This window comes from Propithecus coquereli, unplaced genomic scaffold, assembly GCF_000956105.1.
Source record: "Propithecus coquereli isolate 6110/MARCELLA unplaced genomic scaffold, Pcoq_1.0 Scaffold21, whole genome shotgun sequence".
Taxonomy (NCBI): Eukaryota; Metazoa; Chordata; class Mammalia; order Primates; family Indriidae; genus Propithecus; species Propithecus coquereli.
In genome coordinates, this window is record NW_012146078.1 from 1,105,149 (window position 1) to 1,128,733 (window position 23,585).

At 35.0% G+C, this 23,585-nt stretch overlaps 1 protein-coding gene across 1 annotated transcript in view; it reads right to left on the reverse strand.

Annotated features, from left to right (window-relative positions):
- Positions 1–9,026: 9,026 nt before the first annotated feature.
- The window catches only part of NSUN3 (NOP2/Sun domain family, member 3), a 64,586-nt gene continuing 50,027 nt past the window's right edge, over positions 9,027–23,585 (reverse strand). Inside the window, exon 6 of the mRNA XM_012644327.1 lies at positions 9,027–9,288. Coding sequence (XP_012499781.1) covers positions 9,027–9,288 — 262 coding nt within the window. The remainder of the gene's footprint in view (positions 9,289–23,585) is intronic.

Consider the following 23,585-nt stretch of genomic DNA (forward strand, 5'->3'; position numbering starts at 1 on the left):
GAGGGAGGGTAAGGGCATCATACGTAACCTAATCATCTGTACCCCCATAACATGCTGAAATAAAAAAAATAATAAATAAAATAAATAAATAAATAAATAAAGATTAGGTAACCAAAGTTTAGAAAGTTCTAGGCCTATTTAATGTCACAGATCAAGTGAAAAGCAGAAGTAGTTCCAGATCACATTAAAAAAAAAAACACCCTGGGGTAACTGATAAGTTTATAAAGAATAAGATTTTTCTATAGTTTCTGAAAGTGTTTCTTTAATAATCTATTTTTTGACTGTCTTTGATGTGAAGTACAATTTCTTTTTCTATTTTAAGACATTCTCATCTGCTGTTCTACCCCTAGATATTCCTTGTAGGTTTGAAGTATCCTCTAGAAGACAATTATGGATTTATCCATTGGCATTCCAACCTTATTATTGAGCCTATTTCATTTTGAAATTTTTCCACACTGTATGCATGCTTCAGCATGCCTGTAATATAGTGGATTCTCTATTTAATTTACATCTCTCAGTCTGATGCACAAGCTTTTGAAAGTGGTTTGACTATTCCTTCAATTCACTATGGGAAAACTAAGTATTGTAGCCTAAAATATACCTAGGTTGTTGCCAGATAGTAATATAAGAACAAAAAGACTATGTTTTTAAATATATCTAGATCACTGCAAAAATAACATCAGGTCCCCTAGTAGAATTCTCGCTAATTATAGAGGGGGAAATTTAACAAGTTACTTAAAGGGCATCTCAAGCAATGAATTGGGACACTTTAACCATTATGATAATTAGATTTTCTCAGTAGGATTATTGAAATTTTGATGAAGAAAGTAAAAGAGGATGTAACAGTGTGAGAGAGAAGAAAAGAGAGAGAGAGATTGAGAGATACCGGACTTGAAAGCAAAGGGCCTAGTATGAAATGCTAAGGGCTTGGATTTCATTTCAGGTAATGGGGAGTCATCGAAGAATTTTAAGCAGGCTAATGACATGATGGGATTTCATTGTAGGAAGAGCACTTTGGCAGCAACAGAGAGTATAGATTGTGAGGTGTGAGGCAGCAGATAAGAAGATGAGTTGGAAAGAAAACTCAATAGTTCAGGTGACCATAATTAAGGCAATGTCAATGATACTAAAAGAAAATAATAAGAAAGATAGGACTTGGTTATTATTTAGAGGTGAGACTGAGGAAAAGGAAAGAGAAAAATGGAATATGACTTCCAAATTTCTAACTTATGAAGCCAGATGTATGGTAGTGCTTCTAAATAAAACAAGAAGAAGAATATAAGTCAGGAAAGTTAGAGGTAAGGACATCCACTTCCATGGCCACAATTTTCTCAAGGAATTAGGATGCAGTAGCATCCTCTGAGAGAAAAGAGGAAGGTGTTTATATAGGAGAGTTGTACAGAATAGATAAAGTTTTAAAAACTCACTAACAGAAATGAAAAAGGAAGCTGGTCAAGGAATAGCCAAAGCTATCGAGCAGTGTAAAAATTTTAGGAGAGGCAGGTGAACATGAATTTTTGGTGAAATCAGTCTGCTATGCTGTATGATTTTCTTTTTTTCCAAACAATCCTCAGCCATGTAAGTATATCAGTAGAGGCATGGACTAGGGGACTGATCTAGAACTGCAATTTTAAATAACAAGTGCAAGGGAATGTATGAGTAAGAGGGAGATGAAAGCTTTGTGAAAAAAAAAAAATTTTAAGGCATTAACCATAGAGTCCAGGATGAATAAGGTAAAAAAAAACAGGAGGGGTAAAAGATAGTCTTCAGGAGGATGAAGGTTTAAAAACTACAGGTATCACCTTATAGTATAGTTTGAAATCTAGTAAATTGATGCCTCCCAATTTGTTCTTTTTGCTTAAGATTGCTTTTGCTATATGGGGTCTTCTCTGGTTCCATACAAAGCATAGAATTATTTTTTCTAGATCTGTGAAAAATGATGTTGGTATTTTAATAGGGATTGCATTGAATCTATAGATCACTTTGGGTAGTAAAGACATTTTAACAATGTTGATTCTTCCGACCCATGAGCATGGTATGGTTTTCCACCTGTTTACATCCTCTGCTATTTCCTTACAAGGCTATAGTAACTAAAACAACATGGTATTGGCACAAGAACAGAGATATAGACCAATGGAACAGAACTGAGAACACAGATATAAAACTAACCTCATATAGCCATCTAATTTTTGACAAAGCAGACAAAAACATACACTGAGGAAAAGAATCCTTATTCAATAAATGGTGCTGGGAAAATTCGATAGCCACATGTAGAAGATTGAAACAGGATCCACATCTTTCACCTCTCACAAAAATCAACTCATGGTGGATAACAGATTTAAACCTAAGACATGAAACCATAAGAATTCTAGAAGAAAATATTGGGAAAACTCTTACAGACATTGGCCTAGGCAAAGAATTTATGAAGAAGACCCCAAAGGCAATCACAGTAACAACAAAAATAAATAACTAGAACCTGATCAAACTAAAAAGCTTCTGCACAGCCAAGGAAAGTATCATGAGAGCAAACAGACAACCTACAGAATGGGAGAAAATATTCACATGCTACACATCTGATAAAGGGCTGATAACTAGAAACTATATAGAACTTAGGAAAATCAGCAAGAAAAAATCAAACAACTCTATCAAAAAGTGGGCAAAGGACATGAACAGAAACTTTTCAAAAGAAGATAGACTAATGGCCAACAAACATATGAAAAAATGTTCAACATCTCTAATCATCAAGGAAATGCAAATCAAAACCACAACAAGATATCATTTATCTCCAGTGAGAATGGCCTTTATCAAAAAGTCCCAAAACAATAAATGTTGGTGTGGATAAGGAGAAATAGGAATACTCAGACACTGCTGGTGGGACTGCAAACTAGTACAATCTCTGTGGAAAGTAATATGGAGATACTTAAAAGAGCTACAAGTAGAACTACCATTTGATCCAGCAATCCCATTACTGGGCATCTACCCAAAAGAACAAAAGACATTCTATAAAAAATACATCTACACTCAAATGTTTGTAGCAGCACAATTCACAATTGCAAAGATGTGGAAACAACCCAAGTGCCCATCAATTCATGAGTGGATTAATAAAATGTGGTATATGTATACCATGGAGTTCTACTCAGCCACAAGAAACAATGGTGATCCAGCACCTTTTGTATTATCCTGAATGGAGCTGGAGCCCATCCTACTAAGTGAAGTATCCCAAGAATGGAAAAAATAAGCACCACGTGTACTCACTATCAAATTGGTATCAACTGATCAACACTTTGTGCACATATGGTAGTAACATTCATCTGGTGTGGGCAGATGGGAGGTGGGAAGAGGGGATGGGTATATTCACACCTAATGGGTGTGGTGTGCACCGTCTAGGCAATGGACAAGCTTGAAGCTCTGATTCCGGTGGGGCAAAGGCAATAATGTAATCTAACCTATTTGTACCCCTGTAATATGATGAAATTAAAAAAATAAATAAATAAAAAGAATAAAAATAAAAACTATAGGCATCAAGGAAAATGCAGCCTGAGCAAGAGTGAGACCCTGTCTCTACTAATAGCAAAATTAGCCAGGCTTGATGGTACGTGCCTATATTCCCAGCTACTGGGGAGGCTGAGGCAGGAGGATCGCTTGAGCCCAGGAGTTTGAGGTAGCTGTGAGGTAGGCTGAAGCCACAGCATTCTAGCTCAGGTGACAAAGCTAGTCTCTGTCTCAAAAAGAAAAAAAAAAGGAAATTGGATTGTAGTTTAATAAAAATGAGAGAGTAATAAAGCTCGAAGAATAGGAGGTCATGAGATTAAATTTTCTCACATGGAGAAATTCTGTATCCGTGCTGTTCAATATGATTCAGTCTGGCTATTTACATTTAAATTAATTAAAATTTAAATATTATGTTCTTCAGTCACACTAGCCACATTTCAAGTAGTTAGCAACTACACATGGCTACCACTGTCCATACTGGATAGAGCAAATCAAACATTTCCATCATGTAGAAAGGTCCATTGGAGTGTGTTTCTAGATAATGCCAGGTTCAAGGGAGTGCCCAGGAGTGTGATTGCTAAAGATAATGGAGACAAAAACCTTTGAAGGAGAGGCAATCAAGGAACCAGGAAGGTAGGATATTGTATAGGTTTTCCACAAAGATGTTGAATTCTGCCTGGAGGGTAGCAAAAGCTCTGATAGAGAAGATACGGACTAGACTAAGGTCCTCAGTGAATGTAGGGTGTGACCAGATAGATGAACACCTCAACTTTATTGGGAGTTGTGATGTGCTTCCTGGCAGTGCATACTAAACCCTTCATGCCTTACCATAGTGTCTCTTGCTCCTGAAATAAGCTTGACTGACTCAATATAGGCCCAGAATGATGTCTTAGATTCCAATCAGACATTTTCTCATTTGAAAATTACCTCTTCGGAAATTATATCAAATTGCTTCTGCCAACTCAATAATATGGGATGGACAAAGAACCTACTGTGTTAACTCTATATGACTAGGTTTACTAGATAGCTGAAAATAATGCATCTAAGGGCATAGCTACAGCTTTACATAGAAGATTTAACAGAAATTACCTGTAGTAGGATATAACACAAAGCAATCTTTTATTGAAGAACACAGGTAGTTTGACTTGAGTATGTTTATTGTGTTTATTAAACACATTTGTTATAATCTAGGACTTATATTGACGTTTTTATGATCAATTCAAGAGGAATGTCTATCATGTAGAAATGTCTTATAACTAGTTCTGTTGGCTATTCATGGCTAAAGATACCACATAGAACAATTTCCAGTGGCATCAGAGCTAATGGTTACCACTAGATCCCTCCTTCCCTTTTCTTGAAAGTTGGCAGCTTTGAGCTATGAGCCCATAGTAATCCTTTCACTGCTAACATCAACCCATGAGCCAGCACAAGTCCTCCCATCCTCTCATTCCTCTGTCCCTCACCCCAATGATTATTGTTAATAGACTTGTGGGGAAAGGTTTACCATTTGGAAAGGTTGTTAACACCTTGTTCGGATAAATAACTGAAAAATCTTTTTCTCTATAATTTACTAATTATAAGGTGACATAAACTCAGTCCCTTTTTTCCTTTTACCAATGGTAATCCCTCTTTGTCTATTTTTGTTAATATCTGCAATTCTATTTCTACTTGTTCTTAAGAACTAGGAGAAGAAGCTGGGTGCTATGGTCTTGTTTCTTATTTTTCAATAGACTATACATTTTTAGTCTGTTGATTCTGCTAGGTTGTATAGTTATTTGTGTGTAATAGGCTCTTCCACAGCAATGTGCAGTGTAAAATTCCTTTTGACAAGCCATAGCAAGCTTAATTGAGTCATGAGGTATACCATTAAATAGCTTCCAATGGAGCAAACGGTCTTTTTCCTAAGGCAGCATATGCTTCCACTGGGTTTCAACATGACTATATGGTCTCACATGACTAAGGAAATTACTTTCTTCATTTGTGAAAAGTTACAGAAAGATATGGAGTTAATAGATAAATTAAAAAATTAAATTTTAAAGTAGTATATAAGCTCTACCAGGCTTTCTTCCTCCTTAGATTTAATAAAACTTATTTTTAAAACATTTAGCACTAAATTACAGGTCATTTTTTAAATGTTTTGTTTACTCTATTGTTTAATCATTCCCTAATGAGAATTTCATATCAATTCTTCAAAAATTTTTATTTTATTTTAAATGTCACACACTAAACAATAGTATCTGTCAAGATATTATTTCTGATTCTTTCCCATTGACTTTGCGGTCTGAAGCCCTTCCAAATTCTGACATGATCTTTAATGTTTTCAGGACAGATGCTGTAAGAGCTTTTAGTACAAGTAGTAGAATATCTGCATACATTAGTTAACTTGTGAACCTTTATCTGAATATTCTTGAAATGCCCACGGGATCTGTGTGATATTCTAGATTCAATGTCAGTCTGAAGAGTAACATCAGTAATGGGCATCATCCTTATTTCCCTCCCCATTGCAGCAATAAGGTAGGGAAAGGAAGATTGTAAACCATTGATTTGAACCACATAAGAGTGTTGAAAATAAATTGTGCTATCTACTGTATTTGTCCCCAAAGCCAAATTTACCTAACACATAATACAAGTAGTCTCATTCAATTGCATCAAAGGACTTCTTGGCATCTAATAAAATCATTGCTATTGGTTCCAATTTTCTTTTTGTATTCCAGATGAGTTGCGTTAGTCTATGCAGATTATCTGATGCTTATCTCACAGGCATAAAGCCCTCTTTGATAAGGGTCTATTAGATTTGTGATTATTTAGTCACATAACAAGTGCTCAGGTAGCTATTAATATTATTTTATACCTACCCACATTATGTGAAAGGATTGTTTTTCACAATACTGCAAAAGGAGTAATATGCAATCTTGAATATAAGGCTATAGGGATATATATATATATATATATAAAATAAGATAAAGAACTGTAGGCTACTTTGATTTCAAACCACAGATAATATCTGATGCTTTAAAAATTCAGTACAAACCATTTAAATGCATTACATTTATTCATAGTCTATTTCTGAAACTAGTAGCTGTTCAGCATGCTGATGGCAGGGAGAAGTTAATGTGTTGGTAAGCAACCTAAATTTTTATAAATCTATTTTGAAAGTAACTCAAGGCCACAGAAAGTAATATCAATTACTCCTAGCTTTTCCATTGACACTGCAAATCTGCTCCAAATTTCCATTCTTCAATTCAGCATTTGCAGAAAAAGGAAGGCACAGAATACCTCCAAGGGAGATTTCTGGGTATTAAAATCACAAGAGTACTCCTTTAGAACGTGCCATGAACTAATTCAAAGGGTTTTTTACAAGTATTGATTAATTCTTTGGTGCCCTGGGAATAGGTAATTGCATAAAAGTGAAAAACTGAACAATGAAGAATAGGGGTAAAACTATTTGTTAATCCTGAGTGTTTCTATTACCTACACTCTGTGAGACAGCACAGTGTAGGGAGAAGTGCCTGGGCTTTGGAGTCAGTTTTAATCTTGCCTCCACCCTTTACTTACCAGTGTAGTCTTGGCAAGCTACAAATAGCACCGAGCTTCAGTTTTCTGAGTCACAAAAGGGGGTTATAATACTCACTCCTGGATTTGTTTTAAAGATCAAAAAAGATAATATATATAAAGAATTTTTAATCAAATAGTCAATGTTCAATAAATGTTAGCTTTTCATTATAATTATTGTTAATAAAATGGTACACATAATATATAAATACATATATGCATTCTCCAGTAATCATAGGAAAGTCTAATCCAATGGCACACCAAGTATTCAGGTTAAGCTTCATGGTATTATATGGGGAAAATAATGACATTCAACAAAGTACATTGAAAATTTACTTTGTAATTAACCTATACAGAAGAAATCCACTTTTTAAACCTATGGTATCTGAAGACAAAATGTCAAATTAAAAAATAAACCAATAAGTACAAACAAACAAACAACAAAACAAAAACGCAAAAAAACAACAGAAATCTTTTCCATCATCATTAACCTTCTGTATGAACTGAATATATTTGATTGAGTCCAAGAGAACTAGCTTTACTCTAAACATACAGGTTGAATATAAAGAAAGAAATGGTTAATAGAATGAAGGTACAGAAAAAAAATTCTTCTTGGGACTTTCCATTTATAGGAACCCAGTTACACATGCTTGCAAAACAAAGAATAGTTAATGAGCAAATAGTCTTTACTCTAAATGTACAGAATGTAATGAACAATTCAAAAGTATCTGGCTTGAGCAGAATTTAGTATTTCTATAAACAGAGTTTTTTTTTTTTTTTTTAAAGCTAATTTCCAAGTAGATATAGCCTTTTGAAGTATGCTGCATAATTTTTCTTAAATAGTTGGAAAAATATGTTTGGACTCTAAGTAAAGTAATTTCTGGAGAAAATGCATGATCCCAAACTGAGGTTAAAACCCTAAATACATATAAAGAAGTATACACAATATTCCCTGGATATAAGTAAACAGGGAAAGTCACTTAGTAAATGGTATTGGGTTTTGGTAATAGTATAATCCACTCTCATTAGGCATCTCCCTCTTGTGCATTAATATGTGACATCATACTCTCATATAACATTTTATAACAGAGTGAAATAAAAAGCTCTTCCAGATTGCAACTGTAAGATAATCAGATTCTCTAGCACTCATTATGACTGCAATTATGTAACAAAACTCTCCAAATATAGTTCAGTTATTGCAGTTATTAATCATTCTGGTTTTGTTTCAAGTACTTGCTTTATAGCCTGCTGGATAGACTCCATTATTCTATAAGCTGAATGTCGAAAGTAAAACACGTGCATGAGAATCTGCTGTTCTAAAGGCCTTTCTACATAATTTAGCCTTTCAATTTGTATTTGTGAATACAAAAAACAAAGTGGGGGAAATAAAGCTGGTGTCAATAGAGTCACTGACCTTTGCAGTAAACAGAAGATAGTCCTTAACAGAAAACAACTTCACAAATAAGAAACCTATTTTGTTAGAATTAGAAATAATCTGTTTAAAAAGTTAGTCTTAGAATGCCAATCAGCTCTTACAGAAAAAGGCAGGGGGGACTGACAAATCTATATATTTGATAAAGATGAAAACAGTAAGAATCATGGCAAATGTGCATTTTTAAAGGTTCAAAGCACCAACATCACGGATAGACTGTAGTTCTAAACATTTTATGCATTAAACCATGTATTCTGATTAATTTAACTATAAAATGCCAAGTAAAAGACAGAAGATTTATTATACACAACAAACACCATCTGCACCACCTTAAATCACTGCAACAGATATATTTCTAGGAAAAAAATACACCTGATTTTCAAGCCTAGATTCTGAGATGCTAAAGTATTAAATAAATAGGACTCCAAACAGACCCAGAGAAAGTGACTGCATAATTATTTTAAATATTAATACGTAGTGAGCTCAGAAAAATAAATATAATAACACATCAACATAGTTTACAAAATTCATGTTGCCATTTTCCTGTGCTTTATGATTTTTTCAATTTGGCTACATACATTGGGCCCCAGGCTTTGCCCTTATCTGGAATCACCAAGAGCCCACATTCCTGGCCAGTGGGAGCAAATGTGAAGTCTTGGGACCAAGTCCTTGCTATTCCCTTAATGTCCACAGGCATGATGTTATTGTGAGAGTTTAAAATTTCACTGATTACATCTTGATTTTCTGCCTTGGAAAGTGTGCATGTAGAGTACACGAGTAGACCTCCAGGACGTAAGGCCTTAATTGCAGACCTGTATGCAATCAGAAAAATGCAGGTTAGTGAGGTACATTAAAAAGAAACTAGAGGGTCTGAGCACAAGAAGATTACATACTTGAAGCTAACCTTACTCTGACTCAGACTGCAATAACTTTACACATTTTCTAGCATTACATTTCTTTCTAGCTTATTCCTGGATGATTGAGAAAATGACAATCAGATAAATCAACATGGAAAAGACAGAGTGTGTTTTTGACTGCTTGGTTGTTTTGTTCTTTTAAAAGTAGGAGGATGGGATAAACTGCAGAATAATGGTGTTGTCTTTGAATCAATGGAAGTGAAAGTAAAAACAAAGATATTTATTGAATGCATATATAAGAAACCATTGATTCCATTCTCCCATACATTGCAAGTTGGGCAACCAGGTCAAAAGTTCTTATCTAAGAAAATTGAATAACCCATTTGGGGAGACCTAAGGCAGCCACTGTAGGTGTTGGTCCCTAAATCAAAGATCTCTGCATTATACCTTGAAGAAAGCCCCCAGAGTAACAGCTAGCTGATCATAAAGTAATATCAACAGGCAAAAGGTCTTACCCTTAAAATAAACCTCTAGTACTTTTATTGTCTCATTATTAAATAAAAATGTAACCAACGATTGCAAGATAATTAAGGATGAAAAATACTTAAGCAAGGTGGAAGAGAAAGGACAAAATAAGCAATAACAAATAATGACCTAGGAAGAAACAGAAAATTGAGGGAACAAAAGAGAAATAAGATCTAATAAATGCAGAAAGATCAGCAAAGATATAGCACCCATAAAACAATAACAGAAAGCCATGAAAAAGGACCAAGAAGAGAGATCTTAGAAATTAAATATATTTCCCAAAATAAAGAATATTCAATAAAAGTATTTGGAATTAAGGTTAAAGAAAATTCCCCCCAAAAAGTAGAATAATAACAGATTCACTGAAAAGGAGACAGGGAGTATTAATCAAATAGGTCCAAAATTCAACTAACACTAGAAAGATATTATAGAGAATTGAAGGAGGGGGAGTTGAATTAATGAAATAATAAAAGAATTTTCCAGAGATAAGAAAAAACATGAGTTCTTCAGATTGAAAGAACTTATCAAGAGGCTAGCCTATTCATTATTATTTATTGAGCATCTATTATGTGCTGAGCATTGTTCTAGGTGTTGGGTATATATCAATAAACAAAACAGACCAACGAGAAAAAAATCTCTCACCTTTATGAAGCTTACATTCTAGCTAGGGAATATAGAATATAAAAAGGAAATATGTTATGGGCTGAATTGTGTCCCTCCAAAATTCATCTGTTTAAATCCTAACACCTAGTACCTCAGAATGTGACTATACTTAGAGACAGGATCTGCAAAGAGGTAATTAAGTTAAAAGCAGTTCATTAGGGTGGGCCCTAATCCAACATGACTAGTATCCTTACAAGAAAAGGAAATTTGGCCACAGTGTTACAGAGGGAGGACCATATGAAGAAGATACAGGGTAAAGATAGTTATCTATAAACTACCAAGAGAGGCCTGGGAAGAAAGTAATCCCAACAACACCTTTATCTCAAACTTCTAGCCTCCAGAATTGTGAGAAAATAAACTTCTGTAGTTAAGCCACCAGTCTGTGGCATTTTGTTATGCAACCCTGGCAAACTAATACAAAGTATATACCTACATATTTAATATGTAAACACATTCATATACAAACATAAATACATATATGTATACATATAATATATATACATATATGGATATATATGTATAAACATACATATACATACGTGTGTGTTTGCATATAGTTTTTACTTAGGAAGCAACTAAGTGATAGTTTCTATGAAGAAAATTAAAGCAGAAGGAAAGGATTAGGAATGCTTGGATGGCTGGGAGATTGCAATTTTAAATCAGACAGTCAGAATAGGATGCCATTTCAGAAAGTGACATTTGGACAAAGACCTGAGGAAGTAAGGGAGTGACCCAAGCAGACAACCCAGGAAAGGGCCTTCTACACCAAAGGAATGACCAGTGAAAAGACCCTGATTCATGTTCAAGGAAAGACAAGGCCAGTCTGCTGGAGCAAGGTGAGCGGGGGTGGTAGTCTGTGATGAGATCAGAAAGTTAAGAGGAGGAGGAGGTAGAGGGTCTCGTGGAAAACGGTAAAATCCTCAACCCTCTAACAAATGAAAAACACCCATATTTAGATATATCACTGTTAAATCTTAGGACCTTAAGAATAAAGAGAAGATGCTCAATGTCTGCAGAGAGAAAAATGGGTCACCTATTAAGAGTTCAGGAATCAGACTGGTATCAGTGGAGCAGTACATTCCAAATCCTGGGAAAAAGCCATTTAAAGTGAATCTTATTTGCAGCCAACCCATCAGATAAATATGTAGGAGGAATACAGAAACTTGCAGGTATCTGATGACTCAGAAATTTTAACTCTAGCAAAATGAGAAGTAAATCGAGAAAGAGGAGAAATGTGACCCAGAAAAGAGTGAATGCAACACAGGAAAGCAGTGAAGGGAGTGCCTTTCAGTGGCACTCGGATCATGACATTGAACTAATAGAGAAGGAAATTTAATTCTAATATATTCCTCCACTCTGCAGTAGACAATACTTACAGAAGTAAATAATATACACCATTTATTGGTCTTCAATGTTCAAAATCACTCCATAGGATGATTTTAGTCATGTTTCAGAGCAGATTACAAAATCTCAGAAAGAATACTATCAACCTTGACGATGTAAAAGTACGAGTACAGTTGTAAGCCACTGGGACGTGGAAGGGAGGGAGACATGGAAGGCAGGGTAGGCAAGTAAATATTCTTATTGTATGAAAGGAGAAACCAAGAGATACTTTCCGAATTATTTTTAAAAAGAGAATAAAGAGAAAAAGAGAATAAAGGTTGAAGTGAGTATAAGAGAAACTTTCCACCACTAACAGAACAAGAAACGTAGATCTGAGCGTACAGTACCAAGTTTCAGAGTTGACTGAGGGAGAAACAGAACAGTGTGAGATTACAGGGTACAGGGTGGTGTGAGGAGAGAAGGGTGGTGGAAGGGAGACAAATCCTAGCCACAGGTCAGTAGTCGATGTGTAAAGCTGATATATTTTTTAAAAAGGATAAACGTATTATTTAGAGATTTGAGGGTGACCTGAGAATAAATTAGGAACAGAAATAATGAGAAGTCATTGCCTCTGAGGAGTAAAAGAGGGAGGAATGGCAAAGGAAAGTTCCTTTTCACTAGAAGCTCATTTATATCTTAAATTTTTTACCCATGAGCTTTATTTCCATAATAATACAAATTAAAGGGGAGATTTGACAAGAGAATATCAGAACTTTTCCCATGGAGGTCAGTTATATATATATATTTTTTAAATTTTGACTGTTAAGGGATAATGTCTCCAGGAAATTTATTCCCTGAGGTCCCAGATAACTAAAATTTTATGGTATCCAGAATTTCTATACTTCCCATGTATTCATTTATTGAATAAAAAATATTTTAGGAGTGTCTACCACTTAGAGTCTACTTACCCATAAGTGTTTATTGTTTAGTTTCTAAAAAAATTTTTTATATGTATCTTCTCCTCACTTTTCACTGTCCCCTAAATATCCCCCATAAAAATAAAAAAGTTCCTATCTAGACATCGGAGATGTGAAATGTTAAGGGATAACACCCCACGGTAGGAAGAATAATGTTTACCCAAAGATGCCCACATCCTAATCCCCAGGACCAAGAAACATGTCACTTTACAAGACAAAAGTATGTTTGCAGATATGACTAAATCAAAGATCCTGTGATGGGAGTCATCCTGGATTATCCGAGGGGCCAGTGTAATGACAAAGGTTCTTACGAGTGAAAGAGGGAGGCAGGAGAGTTAGAGAAGGAGATGTGATGGTGGAGGTTAAGGTTGGGGTGACAGGACTGCTGGCCAAAGGCAAAGAGCAAAGGTGTGTGGGCTGCTTCAGCAAGCTGGAAAAGGTGAGGAAACAGATTCTCCCCTAGAGCCTCCAAGAGGAACACAGCTCTGCCAACACCTGGAGTTTAGCCCCATGAGACCCATTTTGGACCTCTGACCTCCAGCAGTGTAAAGGTGACAAATTTGTGTTATTTTAAGCCACTAAGTTTGTGGTAATTCATTACAGCAGCAATAGGGAACAACTAATATACACTTGTTGGTGGCTTTTTTGGTGTTTTGACAGCAACACACTAAGGCATACACTAAAATTGTATAAGTTATAACTACACTCATTTTGGATCATTTTCTACTGACTACAGCAATAAGTATAAGATTTTCTTTACAAATGTTAGATTATTGTGGAAGGGATAAATGCAGTATTTTAATGCAGATATTTTTAAACTCCCATTAAAAGGACTGATTTTGGTCCTAGTTCCTCAATTAGCAAAGCCAATGCTTAATCAAGTATGATTCTTCCTCATTAAAGTTGTACAAAAGTACACAGAAGCCTCATCATTTACAAACAATATGTTCCTGGCTTAATGCAAATTTGATTTAATTTAAATTAAATTAATAATGTTCCCAATGTTGGCTGATTCTTCTGCTTTGTTTTCATTTTAACATTCATAATTTATCTTTCTAAAATTAGGTCAGTATAAATCAACTGCCCACATTAATTTCTAAACAAAAAAAGTTGTGTGTGGTAATACAAGGCCTTTATTAACAAATTGAGTTAATCTCAAAACCCTAGAGCGAAATGTTAGGGATTTCTGTCAAATGGTTGTTACTGTTTTGCAACTGCTGGTTATTGTTTAAATATCATTTTTATCCTTTTGCTTCTATAGTTATGGATTTTGAAAGCACCATAAATTTGTATTCAAAGATTGAGGAAAGCAGGCAATCTGCAAGAACTCACTCCTGGGGTTTATAGCTAGGATTTTTCTATACTGAGAATTATCTTATGCCACAGATGACATTTTTCTCATGAACTGAACCAGTCCATATTTAGGTCTACCACTAGCTTTGTAGGAAGTATAATATGATCTCTATAATTAGAATTTATCAATATACATAATAGTTTCTGTAAAGGCTAGAACATTCAACAGCTCCATAATCAGATTAATTCAATGATTTAAAGACCAATACTTCTGGTCTTGGTTTTCCAATACAAATTAAAAGATGTCTTTTGCTATATACTAAGTGAAAATTAATATACTCCTAAAATATACATACCTAAATATGTAGGATCCTCTCCACTAAAGTGGTCTCTAGCTAGGGTAAATCATCTGCTTCCATAACAACTCACACATATTTTCAAATAGTACACAAGAAACAAGTAATTATTGTCATAGGTTTTATCCAAATCATAAACAGAGAACTGCATATGTATTTATATAACAGACAGTGAAATGCAAGAAGGACTGTTTCAGGGAAAGAAATGATTCAATCAGAACAGAAGAAACACACTGCTTAGTAGGTCTTAACTAACGCACTAAGAAACTTAAAATTTTGGAGGGGTAAAGACATTTAGGAATTAGAGAAACTTGAATAATACGAATAAACTTTGGCAAAGCTGTGGTATTGACGACATAAAAAGACAAATCAGGATTAGAGAAGAAAAAAAAAAAGACAGGTTGGATTTGGGTTCTGATGGAAGGCAAAAGGATTCTTCTCTATGCTTGTGTAAATTTCTGTGCCATGCAAAGTTTTTCTTGTTTTGTTTAATGAAGGAAGAAAAACTAAACAAGCAATTAAGCAACATCCATTTTGGCATAATAGTATCCTCTGCTGACCTTCTCCAAATGAGCCATGGCCCCTTGGCTTTTCAATGACTCTAAGTTTTATGGTTTAACAAAATCCTGAGTAATGTGGTATTATTCACCTGTGCTATAACCACTAATTATATTGCATGAATTACTAAAAATCATGTTGTATTAAGACTGACATTATTTACCACTGAAGTATAATAATAACAGTGAGCTTTCTAATAATACTTAAAAGTAGAAGTCAGAAAAAGATGTCATGACTAACTACAGTAGAAGCAAAAGTATTACTTGATCAGATTAGGTAAAATGTTAAACTAATATTCTGAAATGGGAACTAGTAAACATTATGTTAGGTGTTACATATTATTCAGTACAAAATGTCCAACTATAATGCAAAGTTGAGAGAAGTACTTCTTTTTTTTAATTGATATAATTGTACATGTTTTGGGGGTACATGTGGTATTTTGATACATGTATACAATATGTAATGATCAAATCAGGGTAATTGGGAAATACATCCCCATAAACATTTATCTTTTCTTTATGCTGGGAACATTACAACTCTTCTAGATATTTTGAAATATATTAATACAATAAATTATTAAGTATAATTTCCCTACTATACTATAAAATACTAGAACTTACATCTTCTAACTAACAGTATTTTTATATTCATTAACCAATTAGTCTTCACTGGGGGAAGTACTTCTAAAGGAAGCAGAATTGCCAAATAATATAACTTTTTTATAGCATATATGAAACATATATATTCCCCTCAGAAGACTCCCACATAAGTGTTGATCAGACTTAAATTCTACTTGAAATATGAAATAAGATTCTCTCTCACAACACTGCTGTAGGAAACAAAGTTGATTTTGATTAATAGTATAGCATAAAATACAGTGGGAAATGTTTTTACCCCAAGTACTCCTAAGAAAGAAAGCATGATAGCTTTCTTGCCACAGAATGTATTCCAGATACCCCATTGTTAAATGGTAGATATTAGCTATACGACTTTCACCAAATCTTTGGTTGTCTTTCAATGTATTATGGAATAGGCTGAAATGTATTTTGTGTTTGAACCACATAGTCAATGAAGCAGCTAAAAACAAAATAAAACATATTCTTAAAAAATAAACCATTGTATTAGAACATAATGTTAAATTTTCCTCATTTACAAATAGAAAATGCTTGATAGATTTTTGGCAGTTCACAGAATATTCTTGAGTGGTACTTCAGGTCTACTATTTCTTATGCTTCACTGTGAAATCAAAGAGCTCAGAAACCTACAGGTTTTTTTTTATTAAGTTATGGCAGGTTCCTTTGGTCTCAATATCTAACCTAAACTGATGTATGGCCATTTATAAACGAGACTTACCTCATGTGGTTTCATTATTCATATGTTTTTTCAAAAAGCATTAATATGTTTGATTATGGACTATTGCTCCAGACCCTACTGCAGGAAAAGTTTTATCATATACCCAATGTATATTCTATTACCTTTTTAAAATAAAAAAAATTTCTGAATTCTAAAACATATCTGCACTTAAAGGGCTTGAATAAGATTTTGGGCTTGTGTTTTAGATTCAGATGAGCTACATTGCAAAGCTACATAAAATATCTTCTGTAATATATCTATATGTAATACTAGCCTCATAGTTATACAATAAAAGCTTAATTTGATTACTTTTTACAAGTAAATCACTTAAATGTTAACATTAATTTAAGCATGAGATAAGCAAATCTACTAATAAGCAGTCTACATGATAGAGTTCACCAGTGTTTTCTTATTCTAATATAAGGTAAGAAGAAAAACTGGATTGTTTTGTGTTCTCTTAACACACCAAGGGTTCCTTCCCCCCAGCCACCCAAAAGCATTTTGATTTGTGTGTATGTTTAGTAAAAACTTTGTACAATCAATAATAAAGCCATTTTTTGAGGCATTCATTCTGTCTTTCCCAAAATTTAATGTATTGCCTTTCACTGAAGTTCTCCATCCTTGAAAGATTTGCTTAGAGAAAAACAGAATCAAGCCTCAAGAGCCATTTAACACATTGGCTCAGAAACAAGATGAGAACATGCTGCTTTCCCAGCACAAGAAGAAAGACCACCTTTACACATCCAGACTAGTTCACAAAACCTTCCAACTATTAACCAGTAGACTATAGTGAGGAAGGAAAATAAAAATAATTATTTGACTTCAATACCTCAAAGAAAAACAAAGTATTATTTTAATGATAGCATAAGTTCAATGACCTTGAAAAACTAAAACAAACAAAACCTAAAATGTTTTGAAGCCCTGACAGCTATCAGAGTTCCAAAGAAAGACTATTTCGAAACTTAACCAAAATTTGAAACACGATGCAGGGTGTTCTATTTTTCCTATGGCAAATCTCTGAGTCTCAAACATAGAATGATATTTTTATAAATAGGTATTAAAACAACCTAACGCATTTAAAAAATATAAATTCCCTTTCTCTGATCCATTCTTCTGGTGTTTGATCAGAAAATTTGGCATTCTGTTGGGAGGGTCAGTGTTAATTAGATCACTAAATTTAACTGTTTTCTGCATTTAAAAAGGACTAAATCCAAAGTGCAGAAAAGAACAATCAGCACAGCAACAGTGCCACCTTTTGACCAAAACAGAGAGTGGTTTTTTCCCCCTTTTTTTAATTCCCCATGACTTACCATCAGGAGATAAACAAAGTCTTTTCATGTCATCCTTGTAACAAGTTTGAAATTACAGTCACTGTCTCGCCTACAACAATTTCTGGTGCAGAAATAAAGGAATCATAGATGTCTGTGATCTTTAAAAATTAAGATTACAGCTAAACAATACTATGATTAATATATTTACTCATCTTTATTGACGTCCCTTCCCTCAGAATTAAAGCATCAGGACAACAGTACCATTACATTAGATGTAAATATGGGCAAAGGGAAGCAATCAAGTGAGATAGACTTGAAGATTCCTTCAATGCCACAATATTAGCAGGCTTTTCCCCCTAGAAATTCTAGCATTATATATATTTTTTTAAATCAAGTAACTTTGTAGTAATTTTAAAAACTTAAGCATAGGAGCATCAATCCTGGAACTGGTCCATTGGGACCATTTAACATTCAATTAATATTTCAAATATCCTATACAAGCCTACTTTATAAGACTACTTGCAACTTATGTAGAAAAGAAAAACAGTTATACAATTAATAATGTAAAAAATGTATGACGGTTACATCTATTTATCTCATTGCCCAAATGACAGTTAAACTAAGTCCCAAACTGAAAAGGTGAAATGCTTCCAGAGGACATTAGACACACAGTACATATTCCTCCATAAGAAAATTTGTACTCTTTCTTTAGAATAGAATAGAATCTTCTTGAATAAAACGGAATGTGGATTTGGTCCAGGAATCAAATAAGACGTAGATTCCTATGTTAACTGAGTGTAGACCATGTGATCAGCTTAGTTAATAATATTACCTTATGTTTATATGGTGCTTTACTTAAAAAGCCCTTCATCCACAGAGTCTTAATAAAACCTTATGAGGTGAGATGTACAAGGTAAATAGTCAGACCCGATTTATCAAACCAAGGGTCACGAAGACCCTGACTTGCCTGAAGTTACACAGCTAATTAATGTAGCACAAAGAATGCCACCTAATCCAATACAGGAGAAGGACTGCAAGCTTTACCACTGCTATACACCCTGAAGCAAATTGTACAACTGCTAAAATAAGTATGGAATCTGGGGCAATAACACATAAGACACTACATGCATATATTTTATCATCCCAATTGTCTCAAATACCCATTGAAGGTAAAAAATAACTATATACCTTTAGGCACTTTTAGCATAAAGAAACTAAGAATTAATAGATTTGAAGCAATGACCGAGTATCTTGGCTACTCGTCCTTTTGTGGAGCATACAACCCCACCTATTAAAGCGCTGCTGCACAGCATTTATGATGAGGTAGATGAAAACAAATACCTCACGCAGAGACATAATTTGAATCTCTTCATCACAGATTGGCATTTAAATGATAGTTTTGAAGAATTTTAATCAGTTAGACCCAAGGGTTAGAAACTCAGAAGCAGTTAATTCATTAAAATTTCAAATAATATGGAATAGTTTGGTATTTATTTCAAATTCCAAACAATTTGGTAATTCATTTAACCATACTTCATTTTCATAGTTCTAAAATATAGATAAAAATACTGTTCTCCTCAGAAGCTTGTTTTTCTCAACAAGAAAATAAGTACACAACCAGCCTGTATTAAAAAGCCTATTTTCTGCCATTCATCCTCAACTTTGTGAAACTTGCTCCCACTTTGGCTTCCTGGACACTACTCTTTCTTTGTTTATCTCCTAATTCTATGAAGTCCCCCTTTAGCCTTCTGATCTACCTTTTCTCTTTTTTATATCCTTAAATATCAATCCTCCCTAAAATTTTATTTTTAGTTTAACTTTTTTTTTTTTCTAAAACTAAGTGTTTTATAGATATTACCTCATTAGGTCTTTCAATTAAGTTCTGAGACATGAATTACTACTCTCACTTTGCAGATGAAAAAACTAAGCCAAGAGAGTTAAGTAACTTGTACAAAGTCATTCAGAAAGTGTCCAAACCAGGATTAAAATCCAGGCAATACAGCTCTACGACTCATGCTATTAATCACAGTTATCCTTGACACCTTCTTTTCCTTCCCAGTCCAGAGCCGATCACCCAATTCTATTCTATGGAAAATATCTGCAAATTTCACCACATCTCTATTCCCTGCCCATTCAGTTAGTTAAGGACTTTGTCATCTACTTCGTGATTATTGTAAAATCTTTCAAATCCGTTTTCTTGCTAAAGGACTTTCTTGTTCATTCTCTTTGCATCTTCCAATGCTACCTGATCAAGGAATTTCCAATTTACAGCAGACACTTCTAATTATTCTTCAATATCTGTTCTCACTTCCTTCTGCAGTAATGGGATTTTTAATTGGGCAGCTAAGGCTAATTTCCCAAACTGCCTTGCCATAAAGGTAGTAATATGACTAAGTCTGACTGATGAGATGTGAGAAGTAATGTTGAATTACGCTCCTTCACTCCTTGTCCTACTAGTTGCAAGGCAGATTAAACAGCAAACACTGGAATAGCTATTCTCTACTGCGAGGTCAAAGATTGGGCCTGGATCCCTGATGATTGTGGAGTCTGGAAATTTACTGATTGCCAGGATAACTCTAGGAAGCCTAACCATACTTTTCTTTAAGTCCCTACTATTTCGGATCTCTTTTCTGTGATATTAGAAGAAAAATTGTCTTAACGCATACTGAATTTGGTGCCACATGTGGGATTTATTTAGCAGAACCTAAATGTAGAACTAGTTCAGTAAGCGAGTAAGAGGGCAATGTCAAAACCACTACAGTTTAGAAAGCCGATGTGGAGGCTGGGCTAATTTTTGGTTGAACTTGGCTGAGCCATGGTACCCAGATATTTCAGTCAAACATTATTCTGGGTGTGTCTGTGGGGGTATTTTTGGTGAGATTAACATTTGAATTGGTAGACTGAGTAAAGCAGATTTCGCTCCATGATTCAGGTGAGCCTCATCTAATCAGATGAAGAACTGAATAGAATGAAAGACTGACCTCCCTGGAACAGGAGGAATTCTCCGGCAGATGGCCTCTGTGCGTGAACTGCAACACTGGCTCTTCCCTGGACCATCAGCCTGCTAGCCCACCCTGCAAATTTTGAACTTAGTTTCCATAGCTGCATGAGCCAATTCCTTAAATAAATCAGTCTCTCTCTTTATATATAAAGTCATGCACCACATAACATTTTTTTTTTTTTTGAGACAGAGTCTCATTGTGTTGCCCGGGCTAGAGTGCCATGGCATCATCCTACCTCACAGCAACCTCAAACTCCTGGGCTCTGCCTCAGCCTCCCAAGTAGCTGGGACTACAGACACGCGCCACCATGCCCGGCTAATTTTTTCTATGTATTTTTAGTTGTCCGATTAATTTCTTTCCATTTTTAGTAGAGACGGGGTCTCGCTCTTGCTCAGGCTGGTTTCGAACTCCTGAGCTCAAACAATCTGCCCGCCTCGGCCTCCCACAGTGCTAGGATTACAGGCGTGAGCCACCGCGCCCAGCCCCACATAACATTTTGATCAACAGTGGACAGTGGTCCCATGAGATTATAATAGAGCTGAAAAACTCCAATTGTCTAGTATTTAGTATACTATATTTTTAGCATTATTTTAGAGTGTACTCCTTCCTGTAAAAAAAAAAAAAAAATTTAAATAACTGCAAAACAGCCTTAGGCAGGTCCTTGAGGAGGTATTTCAGAAGAAAGCACCGTTTTCAGAGGGGATGACAACTCCATGGGTGCTACTGCTCCTGAAGACTTTCCAGTGGAACAAGATGTGGAGGTGGGAGACAGTGATCCTGATGATCCTGACCCTGTGTAGGCCTAGCCTAATGTGTGTTTGTCTTACTTTTTAACAAAAAAGTTTAAAAACAACAAGAAAAAATTTTAATAGAAAAATGCTTATAGAATGATGATATACAGAAAGGAAATATTGTTGTACAGCGGTACAATGTGTTTATATTTTAAGCCGAGTGTTATAACAAAAGTCAAAAAGTTAAAAAAAATACTAAAATGTTTATAAAGTAAAAAAAGATACAGTAAGCTACGGTTTATTACGAAAGCAAGAAAACATTTTTTAATAAATTTAGTGTAGCCTAAAGGTACTCTATTTATAAAGTCTAAAGTGTTGTACAGTAGTATCTTAAGGCTTCATATTCACTCACCACTCATTCACTGCCTCACCCAGAGCAGTTTCCAGTCCTGCAAGCTCCCTTCATGGTGTAAGTGCATACAGATGTGCCATTTTTATCTTTATATCGTATTTTTACCGTATCTTTTCTATGTTTAGATACACAAGTATTTACCATAGTGTTACAATTGCCTGCAGTATTCAGTATTGTAACATGCTGTATAGCTTTGTAGCCTAGGAGCAACAGGCATACAACCTAGGTGTGTAATAGGCCATTTAGGTTTGTGTAAGTACATTCTATGATGTTCATATGATGATGAAATCACCTAAAGACACATTTCTCAGAATGTATCCCTGTTGTTAAGTGACGCATGACTGTGTATATGTGTGCATATACACATACACACAGCCCATCCATTCTGTTTCTCTGAAGAACTTCAAAATGGCCAGTGACCCTTACTATGCCATACCAAAACATTTAATAAAATCATTGTGTATGATATCTTGGAAGACAGACTACATCATAACAATGTTTATATAACTCTAGGATAACTAGAAGAAAATCTCAAAATGTTAGTATGTTAATGAGAGAAAACTCAGGAAAAATCTGGGGAATCTGGACACAGAGATGGAAGGAACACAGCTCTGTGAAGGAAGGCTCTCTGCCTATGGATTATAATCTAAGCCTACTGAAAATTCAGCAGTTTGGATCTTGTCGGGTTGAAAAGATTCTGCACCCTAAAGTGAAGGAGTGATAAAAAGATATCTCTAAAGAGGCATCTCTTCCAGAGATAATACAGTGGCCTCCATCCTTACTCAAGCACTTCCAAGTAAATGTTCCTGTCCAAACAATGGGAGTAAGTCCCAAAGCAAAAATGTTGCTTCCATACCTCTCCCAATAAAAAGGAGTAAATTTCAGATACAATAGGAATACACTTCAAAAAACACTACACTGAGAGAAAAAAATCCAGATAAAAGAGTACATGTTGTTTGATTACATTTTTATGAAGTTTGAGAACAGGCAAACTAATCTAGGGTTAAAGAAATCAGAAAAATGGTTGCCTTTGGTAAAGGGAATGAACGGATTCTGAAGGAGTACTAAGAACCTTTCTGGGATGAATAGAAATGTTCTATATCTTGATATTGTTACCTATATAATTGTCAAAACTTCTTGAAAGTACATGTAGCTTAGTGTACACACATATTGTTACAGATCCACTGGCTCAACTGGTAGGTAGAGGACAGCAGCTGTGCCCACAGCAACTCCAGGAATCACAGGATCTTTCTTCAGCTTCTCCCAATTCTGGACCAGGTTCTTGTGCACCCCCATGGCAGAATGCACTAGCTTTTCTGTAGATTAGCCACATCATCAAAGCTGGAAGCTTAGCGACATGTTTCCTCTTTGTCCTCATGGGTTCCAGTGTGTCTTTACTCTCCCCCAGCTCATGTGCTGACTGGTGGTCCTGCTCACTTCAAGGCTAGCACCAGAAGTAGGGGCACAATTATACAGACTTATGTAGACTACCTAACAGCTCCCACAGTTGAATAAGATCTATTAATAATTCCAGTAATGAATCCCTTACATTATTTACAGGGATTTTTTTATCTGACTAAACTCTAATACAACAGTTAACGAATACCTCTGCCCCGATGAAGTTAGAAAGACACTGTTTTGCAATTAACTAGCAAGTCAGGGAGTTAAAATTAATTATTTGCCTCTTTCTAGATGCTTAGCAAGTTCTAATGCTTACACAAATTATTTTTCACAAAAATCATGTGTCCTTTTGACTAGGTGAACTTTTATTCAGCCTTCAAGACCCAC